The 18,589-nt window shown below is 40.2% G+C and overlaps 1 protein-coding gene across 2 annotated transcripts in view; it reads right to left on the reverse strand.

The window, feature by feature from the left end:
* CTNNA2 (catenin alpha 2) overlaps positions 1 to 18,589 on the reverse strand; it is a 480,539-nt gene that overhangs the window by 344,118 nt on the left and 117,832 nt on the right. For both annotated transcript variants that reach the window (XM_054293256.1, XM_054293255.1), the window contains exons 4-6: positions 17,890 to 18,060; positions 14,003 to 14,118; positions 11,621 to 11,887 (exon numbers count right to left, since the gene is read on the reverse strand). In XM_054293256.1, coding sequence (XP_054149231.1) covers positions 11,621 to 11,887; positions 14,003 to 14,118; positions 17,890 to 18,060 — 554 coding nt within the window. The remainder of the gene's footprint in view (positions 1 to 11,620; positions 11,888 to 14,002; positions 14,119 to 17,889; positions 18,061 to 18,589) is intronic.

Genomic DNA, 18,589 nt, shown 5'->3' on the forward strand with positions numbered 1-18,589 from the left:
TCACTTCTTAAAAGCCACCTAATGAAAGATAATGTAAATGAACTGGAACACTTTACAGTTCTAATTAGTTAACTAAGATTAGAGCCATAAATCAAGGACTGATACCATAATTCACTCCTTATAATTAAGTGTTTCAAACCTCTTTATAAATGTTCAGATGACTGTAAACATACATAATTTTTGGCTGCAGTTGCTGAAACAAAATCCAAGAAAATTAATTTTAACATGATTGAAGATTTGTTTGAAAACTGGCAAAACTTGTGATATAATCTTCTTTAAATATAGTTAACTATTTCCTCTTCAACTCTTCTTTTTTCCTTAAATTATACCAAGGTGTGTTTACAGAGAAGTTGCCAAGTTGTAATAAATATTAGAGACTTTTGAAAATAAACCTCTCATACTAAGTACTGCTCTAAACCAACTTTCTCTTGTTCAGAAGGCAATAAACTATCTCATACACTAATAAACTAGAGGACACCACTTCAGAAATGTAAAATAATGGAAAAATTATTCATACTTCAACTAAAAAAATTGAAAATAGCCGTATACACTATGTAAATGTATTGTATAATCAGAGAACACATCATTATTGAAACTTCGTGACATCAATCTGCACTAGAATCTCATTTTCAACCATGCCAAAAAACCTCTCACAGTCTTTATAAGAAATATAATGGAAAGCAAAAGCAAAATGTTACATTAATAATTTAAAACAATTTTACAACTCTAAAAAACCCTAGAATTACTGTATCATTGCCTGCATTTTCCAATTAAATGGCTTCATTATTATGTGAAATTGCCTTATTGCTCATGAAAAATCTGCTCATCCTCAGGTTTCTGCACATAGAAAGTCTTAAGGAAATTTCAGCAGCTTCTTCAGAACCTCTGCCTCATTTATTTGTTAAACACATTAATTCATCTGTTTAGAATACCTCTTCAGGGCAGAGACCATTTCCTAACATGGTTCTTAAAGATTTAGAATCACAGAATGGTTAAGGTTGGGAATGACCTCTAAGCCCATCAACCATAAGCCTGCCACCATCATGTTCACCAAGTGCTACATTGTCCTGGTTTAGGGCAGATTTGGGAGGAAGCCTCCAAAGGGGACCCTCTAGAAAGCAAATTCAAGCAGCCTCTCTCCCATGGGTTTGGAAGGCATAAATCTGCTTTGAGAAAAGTGGAAAAAGCTGTTTATTTAACAAGCAAAGTGCTCACAAACATGGAAAAATTAATAACATTAAACAATGGAATCTCTCATTGCTCTGAAGAGTTGGCAAATTCAGAGAGAGTCCTTGTTGTGGGGTGTAGCTCAGCTCACTCAGTCTCTTATTATTTCCTCCTGTGCTGGAAAATGTCATGCCCTGGGCCTCAGTGGGCCACAGCTTTGAACTTTTGGTGGTTTTCTTGGGTTTTCAGTTCAGGGCAAGGCTTATCAGTTTCAAGAAAAAGAAAAGCTACCGTCTGGGGAACATTTTGCTTCATCTAGTTAAAAAAACTAACTAAAAGCAAAGGAAAGCTATGTCCTGCTGTCTGTGCTGCAGACAATGGAGCTCATGAGAAGGAATACAGGGGAATCTGGTGCAGTTTCTGCAAACAAACTGCACACTTAAAGGTGCAGAACTTAATAGCCAGCATAAACAGAACAATGGGGAATACACAGAATTCACAGAACTCACCGAATGACCAGGTTGGAAGAGACCCTCATGATCATCGAGTCCAACCCAGCCCCAACACCTCAACTGAACCCTGGCACCCAGTGCCACATCCAGGGTTTTTTTAAACACATCCAGCAATGGTGACTCCACCACCTCCCCAGGCAGAACTTTATCACCTTTCTGTAAAAAACTTTTTCCTTCTCTCCAGCCTGTATTTCCCTTGGTGCAGCTCGAGGCTGTGTGCTCTGGCTGTGTCAGTGCTGCTGCAGACAGAGCCCAGCCCCAGCTGAGCACAGGCCCCTTTCAGGAGCTGTGAGAGTGATGGGGGCAGCCCTGAGTCTCCTTTTCTCCAGGCTGAGCACCCCCAGCTCCCTCAGGGGTTCCTCACAGGGTTTGTGTTCCCAGCCCCTCTCCAGCCTCTTTGCCTCCTCTGGATGGGCTCAAACATCTCAAAGTCCTCCCCAAACTGAGGGGCCAGAACTGGACACAGCACTCGAGGTGTGCCCTCACCAGTGCCAAGTACAGGGGAAAAATGACCTCCCTGCTCCTGCTGGCCACTTACAAGCATCATAAGTCACCCCAGAATGTACATCCACAGGGTTTTTAACACTTCCTGAGACAGTGAATACACAACTGCCCTTAGACCACGGAAAATGCAACTTTCAAGGTAAATTCCACTGCAAAGTGTGATGGATATTTTAGATAAACAATGCCACAACTGCAAGACAGGAGGAGAAACTGCCTTTGAGTAGAAGGAAGCATATTATATACTGAGGGACCTAGTTTTTCTGAGTAACTTGGAGACAAGACCATATAAATAAGAGTGTTTGATGAATTTCTTTGTCAGAAGAACCCACACTACTGGGAAAATAAATGCTGTGTGCTCACAGGTTTGGTTTCTGCACCTTTGTCCATGTCTCCTGCAATGCTAATAAGGCTGCTGATCTCCTTTTTAGCAATAAATCAAATGTTCCTACCTGCCACAAAGCTGTGTTACACAGACACACCATATAGCTGGCATAGTGTGACAGTCCAATGCTAAACTGCAGCTTTCAATGAGCTGCTCTGGAGTGATGAAACAACACAGAAATAATTCACAGGGGCTCCAGGAGAGCTGGAGAGGGATTTGGACAAGGGCATGGAGTTCCAGGACAGGGGGAATGACTGGGTTAGATGGGGTATTGGGAAGAAATTCTTCACTGTGAGGGTCTTGATGGCTGCCCCATCCCTAGAAGTGTCCAAGGCCAGGTTGGACAGGGCTTGGAGTAACCTGGGATAGCAGGAGGTGTCCCTGCCCATGGCAGAGGGTGGAACAAGATGGTCTTTCAGTTCCTTTCCAAGCCAAACCATCTGTGATTCTCCGACCTTCCCCTCTGGCACACCAGGCTGGATGCACCCACAGCAGCTTCACGAGCATCCCTCAGGCAGGAGGGCACAACCACCAGCAGAAGCAGCAGCCCCACCTCCCCAGCCCCCTCTCCTGACTGCTCTCCAAATGTAAATGGAGATGCTGCTTCTCTGAAATAGTGGAGGTGTTCACTTCTCACCTACCTAAGCTACAGAAGCATCTCAGAGGTGCTAAATAAACACAGGCAAAATAGTAGCAAGTGCAGTCTAATTAGAACATTTCACCAAGTGCTCTTTTTGAGCTATTATAAGTAACCTGAAAGGAACTTAATTATGTTTTTGATTTAGCACTTCAGATATTCATACTTGCATTAACAAGAAATTAAGAAACCTGCAAAAATTTGAATAATAATGCAGTAACTGTTGTGACCATGTTCACAGGGGTCTTAGGATGAGGGAAGAGACGAGGATCTGACTCCATGTTTCAGAAGGCTTGATTTATTATTTTATGATATATATTATAATAAAACTCTACTAAAAGAAGAGAAGAAAGGATTTCATCAGAAGGCTGGCTAAGAATAGAAAAAGAAGGAATGATAACAAAAGCTTCTGTATCTGACAGAGTCTGAGCTAGCTGGCTGTGATTGGCCATTAATTAAAAACAACCACGAGACCAATCACAGGTGCACCTGTTGCATTCCACAGCAGCAGATAATCAATGTTTACATTTTGTTCCTGAGGCCTCTCCGCTTCTCAGGAGAAAAAATCCTAAGGAAAGGATTTTTCAGAAAATATCATGGTTACAAACTGTACAGCTACAAAAAAACACATTTCCTTACAGAAATGACAATTAGGTGTTTAAAGTGTGGTTTTTTTCTGTGTTTTTAGTATGTCTAACAAATTTGTGCTTGAGGGTTCATTACAAAAATTCCTTTGCCAATAAAGTGGCCTGCTGCAAACAGGTTGGCTCTTTCAACCACCAAAAGAAGCGGTAACAAAATTCTATGATAAACTCCAAACAGGTAGGTTTGATTGTTTGATTGCTAAATCTTTCCACAATACTATTTACGATACAAGAGCATTTCAGAGGGAAAAAATAAATTCATAGACATAAAAAAAATAAACCAAAAGCCCACTAGATGGTGCTCCTATACAGCAAATAGAGCTCAGCAACACCATTGCCACTGCTAAAGGGGAATGAGAGCAATGAGATCCTAATCCAGTTACCCAGGGATCACCGAGATCACATTTTTGCCATGCATTTGCCTTTCCTGACATCTCCAGTGCCATCCTTTGTACTCTGGAGCTGACCCTTTCCACAGTAATATATAAACAAGGCCATACATACACAGAAGGGCTTGTAATGGGAAATGCAGCAGGAACTGAAAGGAAAAGCTTGTTTGGCCCCCCAGCATCAGGACCCCAAAATTTACTCTGATTGTTCCTCATTTGAGACATCAGTTCAGCATCCTAAAACACAGGGCTCTGCAAACTGGTGAAGTTTATGGATTTAGTGTAAAATGCAACATTTTTCTGTTGGTTATTGTTTTCTTAATACGCAAAGCATGGCCAGTGTGATGTTTCCCCACTCAGAGGAGACCTGAGGAGTGCAGAAAGTGCCAAAGTATCTCACTACTGCATAGAAGTTTTAGAAACATTGAGGTACAGCCTGGCTGCCTTCACACAGGAAATGGTTGGCTTGACACTGTTGCAGTGCAAAAGCCACTTCAGCTGCACCAGCGACAAAAAAAAAAAAAAAATCCAACTGTGTTTTCGGGCTCCCAACACAGGAAATTTGTGGATTTGGGGGAATGAATTTATATGAGACCCACAAAGTTGATCAGAGGGCTGGATCCCCTCTGCTCTGGAGCCAGGCTGGGAGAGCTGGGGGTGCTCACCTGGAAAAGGCTCCAGGGAGAGCTCAGGGCTCCTTCCAGGGCCTAAAGGGGCTCCAGGAGAGCTGGAGAGGGACTGGGGACAAGGGATGAGGACAGGACACAGGGAATGGCTCCCACTGCCAGAGGGCAGGGATGGATGGGATATTGGGAAGGAATTGTTCCCTGTGAAGGTGGCGATGGATGAGCAGAAGGGACAAGGGATGGAGGGACAGGACAAGGGAGAATGTCAAGTTGGACAGGGGTTGGAGCAACCTGTGACAGTGGAAAGTGTTCCTGCTCATGGCAGGGGGTTGAAATGAGATTATCTTTAATGTCCATTACTACCCAAACCATTCTGAGATTCTTCCATATTTCATCCAAATCCATACATGAGTTTATCTGAATTTGCAGCACACTTTCCCCAGTGTATTTCTAGTTAAATTCAATATAGAGCTGCTATTATACAAAAATTGCCATTTGCCTGGGCAAGTGCTACTCAAGCTCAACAAGTCTGGTTTCAAATTTCTGTCAGATATGCAGGAATATTTTTGCAATTGTTTCTTAAGAATTTGAGTGGCGAAACAAACACATTTCAATTCTCCTTTCGAAGCTCACATTTTGTCCTGTTCTCTACAGCATCACAAATCACTTCTCTGAAGAACACACTTACAAGCAAATTGCAATTCCATAAATGTTCTGCAAAAATCCATTCTCAGATCATGTAGCAGTTATTTGTCCAAAAAGGAACATTTTAAAGGTAGTCACTTAATGACACAGCATTTTTTCTGTCTGCTACATTCCTGCCACATTTTGACAGCTCCTAATTTTATTACCAAAAAAAAAAAATGCAGTCTTTGCTATTGCTATACCCAGACACTTTGTCTTTTCAGTCTCTCTGTAATGTTTTCCCCTCATTACACACTTATTAGATCTTTCACTCCATTTAAGGTGCACTGCATTCTCTAGCCATGCAAAATATTCCTTAAGGAGCATTAATGTATTCACAAAATATGTTATGATAGCCCATTTATTAATTATGAGCTGCATTTAACAGCCTGGAGGACAGTGACCAGTGTCACCAGACACTTTCTCATTTCATGTAGTCATCTCCAAGACAGCTGACTTGCTCTGTTCAACAATTAATTAAAGATTGAGTTACTCTGCCTGTAATTTCTCAGTTCAAATGCTGCTCATGACAAAAAAAAGTACAACTTCAGTACCCTGGGACCTATCCCAAATACATAAGTACCTCAAGTACTATAAATCATTTTAACCACCTCTTTTAATTCTGAATCATATTAAATCATAGAACCATGCCTGAGTTGGAAGGGACCCACGTGGATCAACCAGTCCAATCCCAGGCCCTTCCCAGGACAACACCAAGAGTCTCACCCTGTGCCTGAGAGCATTGTCCAAATGCTATCTGAACTCTGTGACCACTTCCCTTCCTTTTCCTTTAAATTCCTTTATAAACCAAATTATTTTCATACTCGGAGTACTGAGTTTCATACTCAGATGTCAGAGAGTAAAGGAGTGACCCACAGGCTCAGCAGCTGAAATGCAACAAGGACCAATGCTGCAACTTTAAAGACAAAATACAGACAAAATATTAAAAAAGATAAAAAATTAGAAAACATCAGATAAAACAACATCAGCACAGGGCTTGCCTGTTTGGATTAACATATATGAAAACTAAGCACTATATATTTCTTTTAACAAACAAAATATCATTTTATTCCATTGCTAGAGGCAGAACTTGCACACACAAACACAAAAGGCAGGGAGAAAAGTCAGCTAAGCCATCTCATCAGTTCTTTCTGGAGCAATACAGAAAACAACAGATATTTGCTTTTGGCATCAGTGGAGGAAAGGGATTTTGGTCCTTTTTTCCTTTAGATATCTTCTCCTCCCCGCTCTAAATCAGAGGATTTATAAATTCTATTTAATTTTATTGCAGATAATTCAAGCCCTGCTTCAAACACAGGAATAATCCTTTTTATGGAGTTATGGTGCATGCATAGTAAACAGCTTTATATTTACAACACCATTACACCCACCCTCCCAGCACTGTACAAGAATGATTGCCCTCATTTTTCATATCCAAATCTAAAGGAAATTATTTATAATTGCTTAAAATGTAAAGCACTGTAGGTCTGAAACCCCTAGAATCTGAATTTCCACTGTGATTAGCACTTCTGAGGTGTTGTCAGCACATCCCACTGACACAGCTCCACTCCTCAGGACTCAGGAATTGTAATCCCAGTCCATATTCTGAGAGCAGGCACCCTCCTACTCACCAGAGATCCCAAGTGCCCAGTAAATCCTATTTTTGCCTGCCACTGCCCCCTCTCTATTCCATGATGGAGAACAAATTCCCCAACAATCTGTGTGCAGTCCTTGCTGTGGTACAGACAATCATGGAATGACAGAACTGTTTGGATTGATAAAGCTCTCTTGGGTCATCCAGTCCAACTCCAGCCCTGCCAGGGCCACCAATAAGCCATGTCCCCAAGTGCCACATCCCCATGGCTTTTACATTCCCCCAGGCTTGGAGACTCCACCACTGCCCTGGGCAGCTGTGCCAGGGCTGGACAAGCCTTTGGGTGAAGAAAACTTCCTTGATATCTAATCTAAACTTCCCTGGCACAGCTGAGGCTGCTTCCCCTTATCCTGTCCCTGTTCCCTGGAGCACAGCCCGACCCCCTGGCTGTCCCCTCCTGTCAGGAGCTGTGCAGAGCCACAAGGGCCCCCTGAGCCTCCTTTGCTCCAGGCTGAGCCCCTTCCCAGCTCCCTCAGCCCCTCCTGGGGCTCCAGACCCTTCCCCAACTTCAGTCCCTTCCCTGAACAAAATTATTCCTTTCTTTATTTGTAGATATAAATATATATTTTTACATCCACATATATTTTTACCCCTTTGCAGTTACCAAACACACACCAGTATCGATGCCATCTATCTTCATCTCATTTTCATCCAGCACAGTTTCCTGGTCTTTCTCATTGCAATTCTTCTCACTCAATAATTTCATTCTCTTTTTATCTACCTCCCCACCACACTCCAGTTTGATGTGCAGGTCCTGTCTCTGCTGCACACCATGAAGGCTGTGGGGAGGACACCAGATAAATCCATCCCACAGTTGAACATGTGCCAACAAAGCCGTCCCTCCATAACCAGAAGAGATGAGAGCTTACCAGATCAAAACTGCCATTTCTTGAGTGAAAACAGAGCCTCTTCAGAGTTCAAAGTAAGTTCTTCAAATATTTATCTATGCGACTTCCATAAATTTGGCTAAATATCATGAGGGGGAAATAAACTGTGCACCCCCATTTTCATTAAGGACTCAGAGATATTTCATGAGCATAAAATAGATGACAAATTTTAATAATAAATTACTAGTAAGACCAGGAATACCTGTTTTTAAATGATCTAAGAGTAAAGCAGCAACATGGAAGTGAAAGGACAAAGCAACAAGGCATTACACACATTCTTTTGTCATCAATCAACTTCAAATAGGACTTTAAAGGAAAAATCTACTAAGGAACAGATTTGTGAACTCTCCTTATTTCTACATAAATTATCTCTGAGAAGCAATAAATGACAACCATCTTCAAAACTTTGCTGCTAATAACTCACAGGTGACTTTACACAACCCCCCAGTGAATAGAGGGAGACAATTATCAAAAGACCTAGTTAAACACAATGGCTGTGCTTCAAATAGGTAGAATAATTATTTGTATTCCATGTGATGATATTTTGACTGAGAAAATGTTCAAATTATTCACACTGCAGTTATTTGAAGCTCTAAGCCACAGAACACTGATTCCAAAATCTGAAATAATGAGGGCTGAGAAGTGTTAAAATAATGGAAAAAAATGTAAACTTATTTTTAATACAGTCATCATCATAATGCAGGGGTTAGTAGGCACTTCCCACCAAATATAAAATTATTATTATGACTGAGACTGTAAAATAAATATTCTGTAAAATTATTTTCATTAGAATATACAAAGTTCCTTTCCCTTGCAGAAGTAATACAGTGCCACTGTAAACAGCAATGTTTTTTTTTTCCACCACCTTTTAACTCATGACACAGTTTCACTAGTCTGCTAATATTGCTTGTAAAACATAAAGGTAAATTCACAATCATCCCACCATCACCAGCTATAAATTTTGACTTTCTCTGGAGGTTAGGGAATATCATCTTTTTCCCTGGAGGCTAGGGAATATCATCTTTGATGCACCATTAGGTGTGAATAAATCTCCTTCAACAGCTAAGCAGTGACTTAGAAAATGAGTAATAGAATTGTTTCAGGCTCTGTGTCCTCATAAGTCAAAGTTTTCATTTAGTTTCCTAAAATAAGAAAGAGAGAATTCCCCAAAAAGGCTGTTTTTCTACACATAATTATGAAAAGAACATGCTACTATGGCTACACATCTCCCACACACATGCATGGCTCCTGCACCATCACTGAAAGTGGAAAAGACTTTACCTGAGCAGAAGAAGGATGAATATTCTTATACAGGAAAGGGACAATATCTGATGTCTTGCATAGTCTTCACTACATTTATTTTCACTAAGCACAACGACTCTCTTTGCATTGAACAACAGCCTTTTTTCCAGAAGGCAGCAGCAGCATCATCAGTTTGGGACTGAGAAGTCACATGTTTTCTGTCCCTGTTTGTCAAACCTTTGCTGTCCATAACGTGCAAAGTCCCACACAAAAGCTGGAGCACAGTCAGACCACACAGGGCTATTATTCCCAGGATCTTACCAACCAGGGCCCTGAAAACCCTGAGGAATTCCTTAAATCTTAAACCACAGTAACTGTGCAGGAAAAGCCACAGATGTAAGAATGGATGGAGGAGACAAGCCCAGTGCAACACGCTGTGAGATGAACCACCTGCACTGCACCTCCACTTCCAGCCCTAAGTGCAGCAGGACTGAGCAGCTCCTGGTGTCACAGATGCTGGGATTGCAACCTTGTGTCTTAATCAAAGTGAAAAGGACACCATTCCCCAGTAATAACTTCAACAAGTCTTTGCCTTAAGTCAAAATGAAAGATGAAATTATTGCCAGAGACTGTCTGCAATAACAGACAGTTATTTCTTTTCATTCACTGCCTAAAGTACAATCCTCACATGTGAGACAGGGAGAGATCATCAGACAGGACTGCTAATGAAATTAACAGCTAAACAATTAGCTGTCAGGAAAGTTGCTTAAGTGAAACTGTATCTGCTGCTGGAGGCTGCAGGACTTTGCCCACAGCTGAACTGACTGCTATCAACTCTGTTTGAAAGATGCTTTTTCCACGCCTTTGATTAACATAATTCAAGATTCAAGCTGAATGTTAATGTTTTCAGGACACTGAGCTCCATCACCATTTTCCTTTTTTTGTCTTGTCTTCCTGACTTCTAGACAAACATGATTTTACCACTCAAGCAACCTCAGATCTTGGTCACAACTAAACTGCCAGATTAATCAGACTTTGCATTTTCTATAGCCATGTAGTGAGATTTGTCAAGGAACCTAAGGATAACAAGAAGTTATTTTTCTCACTATCCCAGCCACTGCATATGAGCACAAATAACTTCTTGTAACTCCAGTCCCTTAGCAGCAAACAATTATTCCTCACCAAAACCAATACAAATCGATGTCTACCCTTTGTGTGGGATTCACATTCTCTGAAGCTGAGAGAAGCAGAAAAAAGAATAATCAAAACAATTCTTGTCTCATTCGCTGCTCCTGTGTTGTACCAAAGCAGAAAGCAATATGGAGACTGTTTACCCAAATTGATGGTGTTTGGTTTCCTTGGCCTATCAGGGCCAAGCACGTGTCCAAACTGTCTGTCAGCAGACAGTCACAAGATTCTGGGCAGTTGAGTTGGGTGCTTGTGCAGATTCAGTTTAAATGTAGTGTAATATAGTATAAAATAATATCATATAATAAAGTAATTAATTAGCCTTCTAATATCCATAAAGTCAGATGTGTCATTCCTCCCTGCATCCGTGGCTTGATTTTACTCTGCCTCTGCAGTCTGAGGAAATGGATGTGAACGAAAAGGGGAATTTGAGTCCTGTGTAAGAACAACTTAGTTTAAAGCTCTGTGGAGAAACACCTCATTCTCTACACCCTGTTGCAGTGTGATGTCTCGGTGAGATGTCATGGTTTGCCTCATATACCCCGGGTTTCTCCCTGAAGATTTCTTCCCCAGGCATGTCAATCACTCTCCTTTCCACACCCTGACCCCTGCTGAGCACTGTCTGTCAATCCTGGCATCCCAGAAGGGCGTTGAGAGATTGGCAGAATTCAAAAGATACTCTCTACCCTTGGGGGACGTTGGGCCATCCAGGTGTCCTTTGTCCCCTGAGACATCCCCTTCTGTACCTTGCTGGTGGTCCCCATATTCCTACCCTCTCCCCCAGGTAAAAGGACGAGCAAACCATGTGGTTCAGAGAGTTCTGTTGGAGCTGTTGCTGGATTCAGAGGCCTGTGAATCCAGCAGAACCGACTCCTTTCCTTCACCATCACCTTAAAGCTTCTCCAGCGGAGGGAAACCTGATCTCCTGCACGCCTGTACTTGCCTCCAAGTGCTCAGCTGTAACACCCAGCCTGCCAAAAGTGTCTCTAGGGTAAAACACTACAATTGTCACTTTTTGGCTCAGCACCAAGGGCCAGACAAGCTCAGGCACGTCCCATCCAGCTATATTGGTAATTATTCCAATAACACCCGGCTGATACTCACATCAAACTCATTCAAAGCAGCAGCGAGCTCTCCGATGCCAGTGTGGCCCTTGTTCTCATCGGTGGGTGAGGTGGCCTGGGCAGCGTTGGAGATGCCAGCAATGGCCTCCTGCACCTGCTTGAAGACGTAGTCCCTGTTGGCCCTCGTGGCCGCCACGTCGGGGTGGCGCAGGAAGGCCTGCGAGGCCGTGTACAACATGGTGGCGTTCTTCTTCAGCGCCCCGCGCGCCGCGGCCATCTCGTCCCTGCAGTGAGGGTCCTTCAGCTCCTGGGGGAGAGCACACAGCTTTTAGAGCTGGAAATTAAAGGCTGGAATTGTGTTAGAATGCATTGCCTTGAGCATCCAGACATGGACACCTTGCAGTGGTTTGGCAGAGATGGAATCCATGGCAGAACTGACCATAAATCACTAAAAGAATTCTCCTCCTGCCCAAGGAAGTCCTCCTGTGTCACTACAGCTGTTACATTCTGATCTCAATATTTTACCTAAGAGTCACTTTTCTTTTGCAAAAACCCATTACAAATGCACATAAAACATTCAAAATTACCCTTCCCAAACTGGATTCTTTCTGCTGATTCCATAATGGCAGCACTCCTGTTGCAGCAAGTGCCTTGTTTTTCTAATTACTACACCCATGTCCTTTATAAAATTATCATAAGGTAGACCTTTAAAAAAATCTAATTAGAAGTATCACAGAAATGAATACCATAGAATCATAGGAATTAACTAAGGAATTAACAGGAAAATCACAAGAATTAACTAGGTTGGAAAAGAGCTTTGAGATCATTCAGATCATTCAACCTATGAGCTAATACCATATGGTTTTAGTTCTTAAAAACCTACTGAATATGCCTCTCAATATTTCTAGTTTGGTTCCCTTCATATTTTGCTCTATTGCTCATATCATTTAGAGTTTTTATATTTAGAATATGACAGATAGTTTCTTTTGTTTCCTCTGACAACAAGAATCAGATACTGCACAATATGTTATCAGAATTATGTATTATTATTATTAATAATCTCTGATTTTTTTCAGTTATAGTGTATATCATATTGTATCATAGTATATATCATATTGTCCTTGAAAGCCTTACAAACATTAAGACAGTCCTCATAACATTCATTAGAAATAAAAAAATATTATTACTTCTACTTTAAAACTATGAACAAACCAGGCTGGAGAGCTGAATAGTTTATTTACGCCCACACATGGAATCCATTGCCAACACTGAAAAAGGACCTAGATACTCTGAATTTAAAGGTTCTGCCCACTGATTAATTTCAACCACATGCAGCTGACAGGTAACAATCTTCACTGGCATATTCTTGTGTCTTCAATGAGAACTTAAGAGACACAGACATCCATTAACTTTCACATTTTCCTCTTTTTCCCATATTTGCAGCTCTGTTTCCACAGGGAAAGTGTCTGAATGTACAGAAGAGCATTCTCCATATAGTGCCTAGATTTTACATTTTCATTTATTTGCCTTAGTCAGATGGTTTGCTTTCTGTAGTTCTGCAAGGAGCAAGCAGATGAGCTTGATGATCCTTACAGGTCTCTGCCAACTTGAGATATTCATTGATTCAATTTTAGTATAACTGTTAAAATGCTATTTTTAATAAAAAAGCCCCACAATCATGATTCAGAAGAAAATTGTCAATACTGCAATTCAGAAAATAAGGTAAATAGGTGGATGAATATGGAAAGCCAGCTTTCCAAATCCAGTGTTCAATGCAGTGCAAAGATGGCACATCCTTGAATTATTGGTGGTATTCAAATATAATTGAAGTTGGAAAGACCTTATACAACTCTACAGAGTCTTGAAAAGAGCAGGGTTCAGGGGAAAGCTATCTTTATTGCAAAGTTGTACAATAACCAGCCTTGAATAAACGTTATCATGACTTTCTGGTCTCTTTTTCAGCTGCCTTATCAATGAATAAATGGATAAATGAATAATTTTTTTTAAAAATCTGGAAATTATTAATAATGGTTCTAAGCACAAAGTAGATTTCTGTTCCTCCTGAACTTGAATTATACTGAACTAGCAAAGAGCTCGTGCTTTACCAGCTGTAAGAGTGACCTGAAATCTGCATAGGTTAGAATTAAACGGGAATAATCATCAAATTAAAACTATCCTTAACCTCCTGAACCACTTCCCTTTTCACCCTTCAATCTGTTATTAATTGAGGCCTCTTGGAAGGTACTTTTAAAGAAATGGCACTTCTGAAAAACATCACCACATTCAAAACTAATCAGTGTAATTAAATTATAGGCCATGACATAGCAATTAATGGTTCATTGTACATTTTAAACCAGACTTGGACATAAAAAAGGAGAACTTTAGAATGAAGATGGACTTTTCCAGCCACTCCTGTACTCACCTGTTGTCGCCTCGCAGCAACATAGTTCAGTTTAACCATTTCCTTCCCAAACTCCTTAAAGCGATTGGCTAAATCTTGCTCATTGGTTGCATTTTTCACAGCTTCTAGTGCCTCCTCTACCTACAACACAATAAATCAGCTCTGTCAGCATTTGAATCCACTCTTTGAAAAATCTGTGACTGTTCCACCCAATGCTCTGTCTTACATGGACCCAATTTAGGTTTCACATCCATCACTGTACAGAGGCTTTATGAGAGTCCCATGAACTTTAATTAGGTTTTTAATAGAGCAGCTGTCACTCTGCATTACTGTCCATTTACTGTGCTTTGGGATCATGTAAAGATAATGTCAAAGATATCACTGCTTTAATTTCACCACCCACACTTATCTGATGAAATATTTAATATCTGAGGGGTTCAAAACAAAATACATGAGTATGTTCTTAATGTGTGATACAGGCTTTATGGGAAAACAAAGAAAATTATCACTTCTGGACGAGAAACATTTAAAACGGAAATTCAAACTTACCATTAAGGTTTGAATTGACCCTGATAAATCCAAAAGACTCTATCTTTGTAAAACAAAGGATAGCTTCAACCCAGAATATTTGCATTATTTCTGTTTTCCTCAGCTTTGAGCTTTCATTCTTTAGTTATTTAACACTAGGAAAAGAATCTACCCAAAAATCCACACCTGCACTTATGCAGTCATGCTGTAGCTAACAGACAAAAATATAAAACCTCAGTTATACCAACAAGTTGATCCACCAAATGTATTGTGAACCTTTATCTTATACAAAGCAAGAAAAATATCTGAAGGGATGAAATGCTCCTTTCATGCAATAAGTAAAGGAAGCATTACTGTGACTAGATGGAAATTCAAAGTTGTACTTCTCTTCCTTGCAAGATAAAAATGCAATTCCAAGCAAAAACATTGAGAACTGAAAAGATGTTACTGACGCTTCTTGCTAAAAGCTGTTGTTTAGCTAAAAGCTGCAGTTCATAAGAACATGCATAACAAGTTTTCCCCTCAAAAGGCAAGGGCTTATTGGCATGGGGACAAGGAGGGGTTTGCAGCCCTCCAGACACTGTTGGGAATTGATAAATTCAGCAGTAGCTGGTGTCTAACAGTTTAGAAAGGCACAATTATGTGCAGAACCTGTCTTTTTATTGCTTGAGTTGCTCTGTGTTTTCCTACCACTGAGAGAGTATATTTTCATTTTGAGCTTTTACCTACTTACTGCAGATTTACAAATTACAGGGCAGCAGAGTAGCAAACTCATACATTTCTATTGGAAAATGCATAATTCAGGAGCATAAATTCATAGCTGTTATGCTGGAAATTATAAACCAAGTTCTGCCACTTTACAAGCTACAATCTTATTCAGAATCCAAGTTCTCTCTTCTTTTACTCTTAAGGAGAACAGAGTTTTTTTTAAAAAAATGAACTGACTGCTGCCTTACCATTAACACAAATTGCAAAAGCATCAATGTATTAAATAACTTGCTCTTGCAGAACTTCTTGCAAAATATGCCAATTTTCCATTTTCATCAGGAAACATTTACATTAAAATACCTGAAAATTTCATCTTTATTATGTTTGCAATGCCAAGCACAGGCATGACAAAGTGAAATACGTTTTTCTAAGTCCTGCTCCGTATTAAATAGAAATCCTGAAAATTTTGTCAGAGATTCTACTCTGATAATCAGATCTCAAAGGATGCTGATTGTACTCTATTGTGTCAGTCAGACCACAGATTCCAAAATTAAAAAATCAGTTATGAGAAATACTAGAAAGGACAGGAGCACAAGCTCCTTTTAATGAGAATTTTATGATTAAAATTTATTTTTTACAAATTCATACTGGAACAAATTCTCCATCCTTGAAACAACACTCAACTTCAACTGATCTGTTCCTCTGATTAACCAGCCTGGAGTTAATTACAATAGATCTATAATCCTCTGTGTGCATGACCACATACTATAATGGTACATGGTTTTTTAATGTGTTACAAAGCTCCAGCAATAACCACTATTTCTAATTTTAGCAGTGTAAAAGATATGCAATGACCAAGAGTCCTTCCAGAAAGCACCTGCATATATTCCCTGTAAAACACTAATTAAAATGCACCATTTCCTGGGAAGCCTTTGACATGCTTTCAGAGAAAACTGATTACAGCACAATTCAGCATAAATCAGGCTTCATTACTCTGACATGCAGAATTATTTTAGTTCATTAATTTTATGGGTAACTTACACAAGTCTTTGAAGGTTACCTTTGAGTAACTATTTGAAGGTTACTATTTGAGTACTATTGAGAATAGAATAGTTTTTCTCCATCAATTTTGTATAGGATAACCATTTTTCCCCCTAGTAATTCATTTGTCTAAAAGCAGTTAGCACTGTAAAGTGGTAAAATAAGGATATTCACATGTTCAATCCTCAGAAATAAATTATCCTTTTTAACATGAAAATAAAAGTGACAATTAAGGTTGAATGTTGAATTTTGTGAAGAGAACCAGAGATGATTCTACAAAAACTGAATTTGTAATACCATTAGATAAATGCAGAGATTACAAATCACACTGACAGACACAGCCCTTGCAAATCTGGGGTGCAAACTGTGCAAGTAAATGCACCCACTTACAAACCAGCACTGGACATTTGTATTTTACACAACAGAGTTCTCTGCTGCAAAAGAAATCTCAGATGGGAGAACAGAATTTCTCATTGCCCATGGAAGAGCTTGAATACAAATTTTCATAATAATGTTCAGAAAAAAGCTGTTGTTTATGATATTCAAGTGTTGGTCTTGCTAGGAAAGGACAATTTGAATTACAGTTGCATGGAGCATTATAGAGAGGAAAAATTTAAAGCATACTGGAGAGAGACACTGCTTACATTGCACATAACCAGAGCCATGTGCTGACAATTCTGAGAGCAGCATTTTATCCACTAAAGCAGAGCTCACTAGAACTTGTGCTGAAAAATCGGCCTCTTTCCTTATGAAAACTGTTTTCCAGCTATTCAGGTTATCTGCACACTTTGCAAGTTGAAGGGGTTCTGTTTTTCCAGAACATCAAATTGCAGTTGCACCATGAAAAAGACAAATTTTAAAAAAGGAAAAAAACCAACAAAACAACTTTTTGAACAGTTGTTAAAAAGAAGCAACTCTCCATCTCCTCTGTTAAACTCACACATGGACTCAGCAGGCTTTAAATATTCTGTATATGATTTTCTGCACAGTTTTATTTTGTTTCAGAGGTTTTTGATGATTTGTTTCTGCAATAAAAATGTAACAGTGCAACAGCAGCTAGGGAAGGTGGAAAAATGCATTTCCTACTTTCAACTGAAAATCTTTTTAATACTCCTGCATAAAAATGTGAATGGTGGCAGCCAAAAGAGAATATAAATCTGGTAATCTTTAATTCCTCTTTAATCTTTGATTAGACAGTTGTACTATTGTCTCTCTCCAAGTTAAACATTGGATCTTTAGATAAATTCAGAAGTTACAAAGAGGAAAAAAAAGAAGAGTAGATAACTATAGTACCCAAACTGTGCCAGAAAGTCAAAATACTGGGAAAGTATGTGGGATAAGATGTGAGGGGAGCAAATGCTTCAGTTCAGGTCAGAGAGCTGTTTAACAGCAGAATTAGTCCAGTCAATGAAGACAGCTCACAAATTTTGCTTTAAGTGTTCAAATATTAATTTCTGCAGAATTAGAAAATAAATGAGACTAATGCAGAATTGTGTTAACTCCTACCTCTGATCAGCACTTCAAGAGAACTAAGCAGAGAGTAAGGAATATGGACAATCACCTTCCTAAGTGATTTATCCCATTTTTCCATGCCCAAAGCACACAAACCCAAGAGAGAAGTTGAAAAACACCTACGATTTTGAGGTGTGAGAGGAGCCTCATGACATCGGCCATGTCAGCCAGGATGAGCAGGCGGGTGACGGCCGAGAGCAGGGCGCGGGCGGCGCGCACCATGGTGCCCCTCTTCACCGAGGAGCAGGGGTCGTCCGCGAACTCCGACGAGGCGATGCGCATCGTCTCTCCTGGGAGAGGGACACAGACAGTGCTCAGGTTAGTGGTCAGCCTTGTGGGTTTTATTTTTCTACAAAGTAGATAAACTAAGTGCTGCTGGGAAAAATAAAAAAAATCAAGAGAACTACAAAACCCTTGGGTTGAAAGGGGACTTAAAGCCCATCCAGATCCACTCCAAGGAGACCTTCCACTGTCCCAGGGCAATCCAAGCCCCTCTAACTTCTTGGACTTTTCCAGGAATCCAGGGGCAGCCACAGCTTCCCTGAGCAACCATTCCAGGGCCTCCCTGTTGTCATTATAGTGCAAGAGTTCTATTGTCATTACATTGCAAGGGTTCCATATTGCACCTCCTTGATGTTTCTCGTAGGCAGCTCCTCCAGGCACTGACTCCTCCTCATCCTCACAGCAGCCAACTGACTCCAGTTCCCCTCAACCAACTAATCCACTCTTTTATAACACTCTTCTGATTGGCTCCAGCTGTGGCCTGTTAACATCAGGCCTGCTCCTAATCCTTAATAATTAGCTCAGCTGCAACTCCTT

Source organism: Melozone crissalis, unplaced genomic scaffold, assembly GCF_028551555.1.
Source record: "Melozone crissalis strain CALT ecotype California unplaced genomic scaffold, PUWL_Pcris_2 ptg000132l_1, whole genome shotgun sequence".
Classification (NCBI taxonomy): Eukaryota; Metazoa; Chordata; class Aves; order Passeriformes; family Passerellidae; genus Melozone; species Melozone crissalis.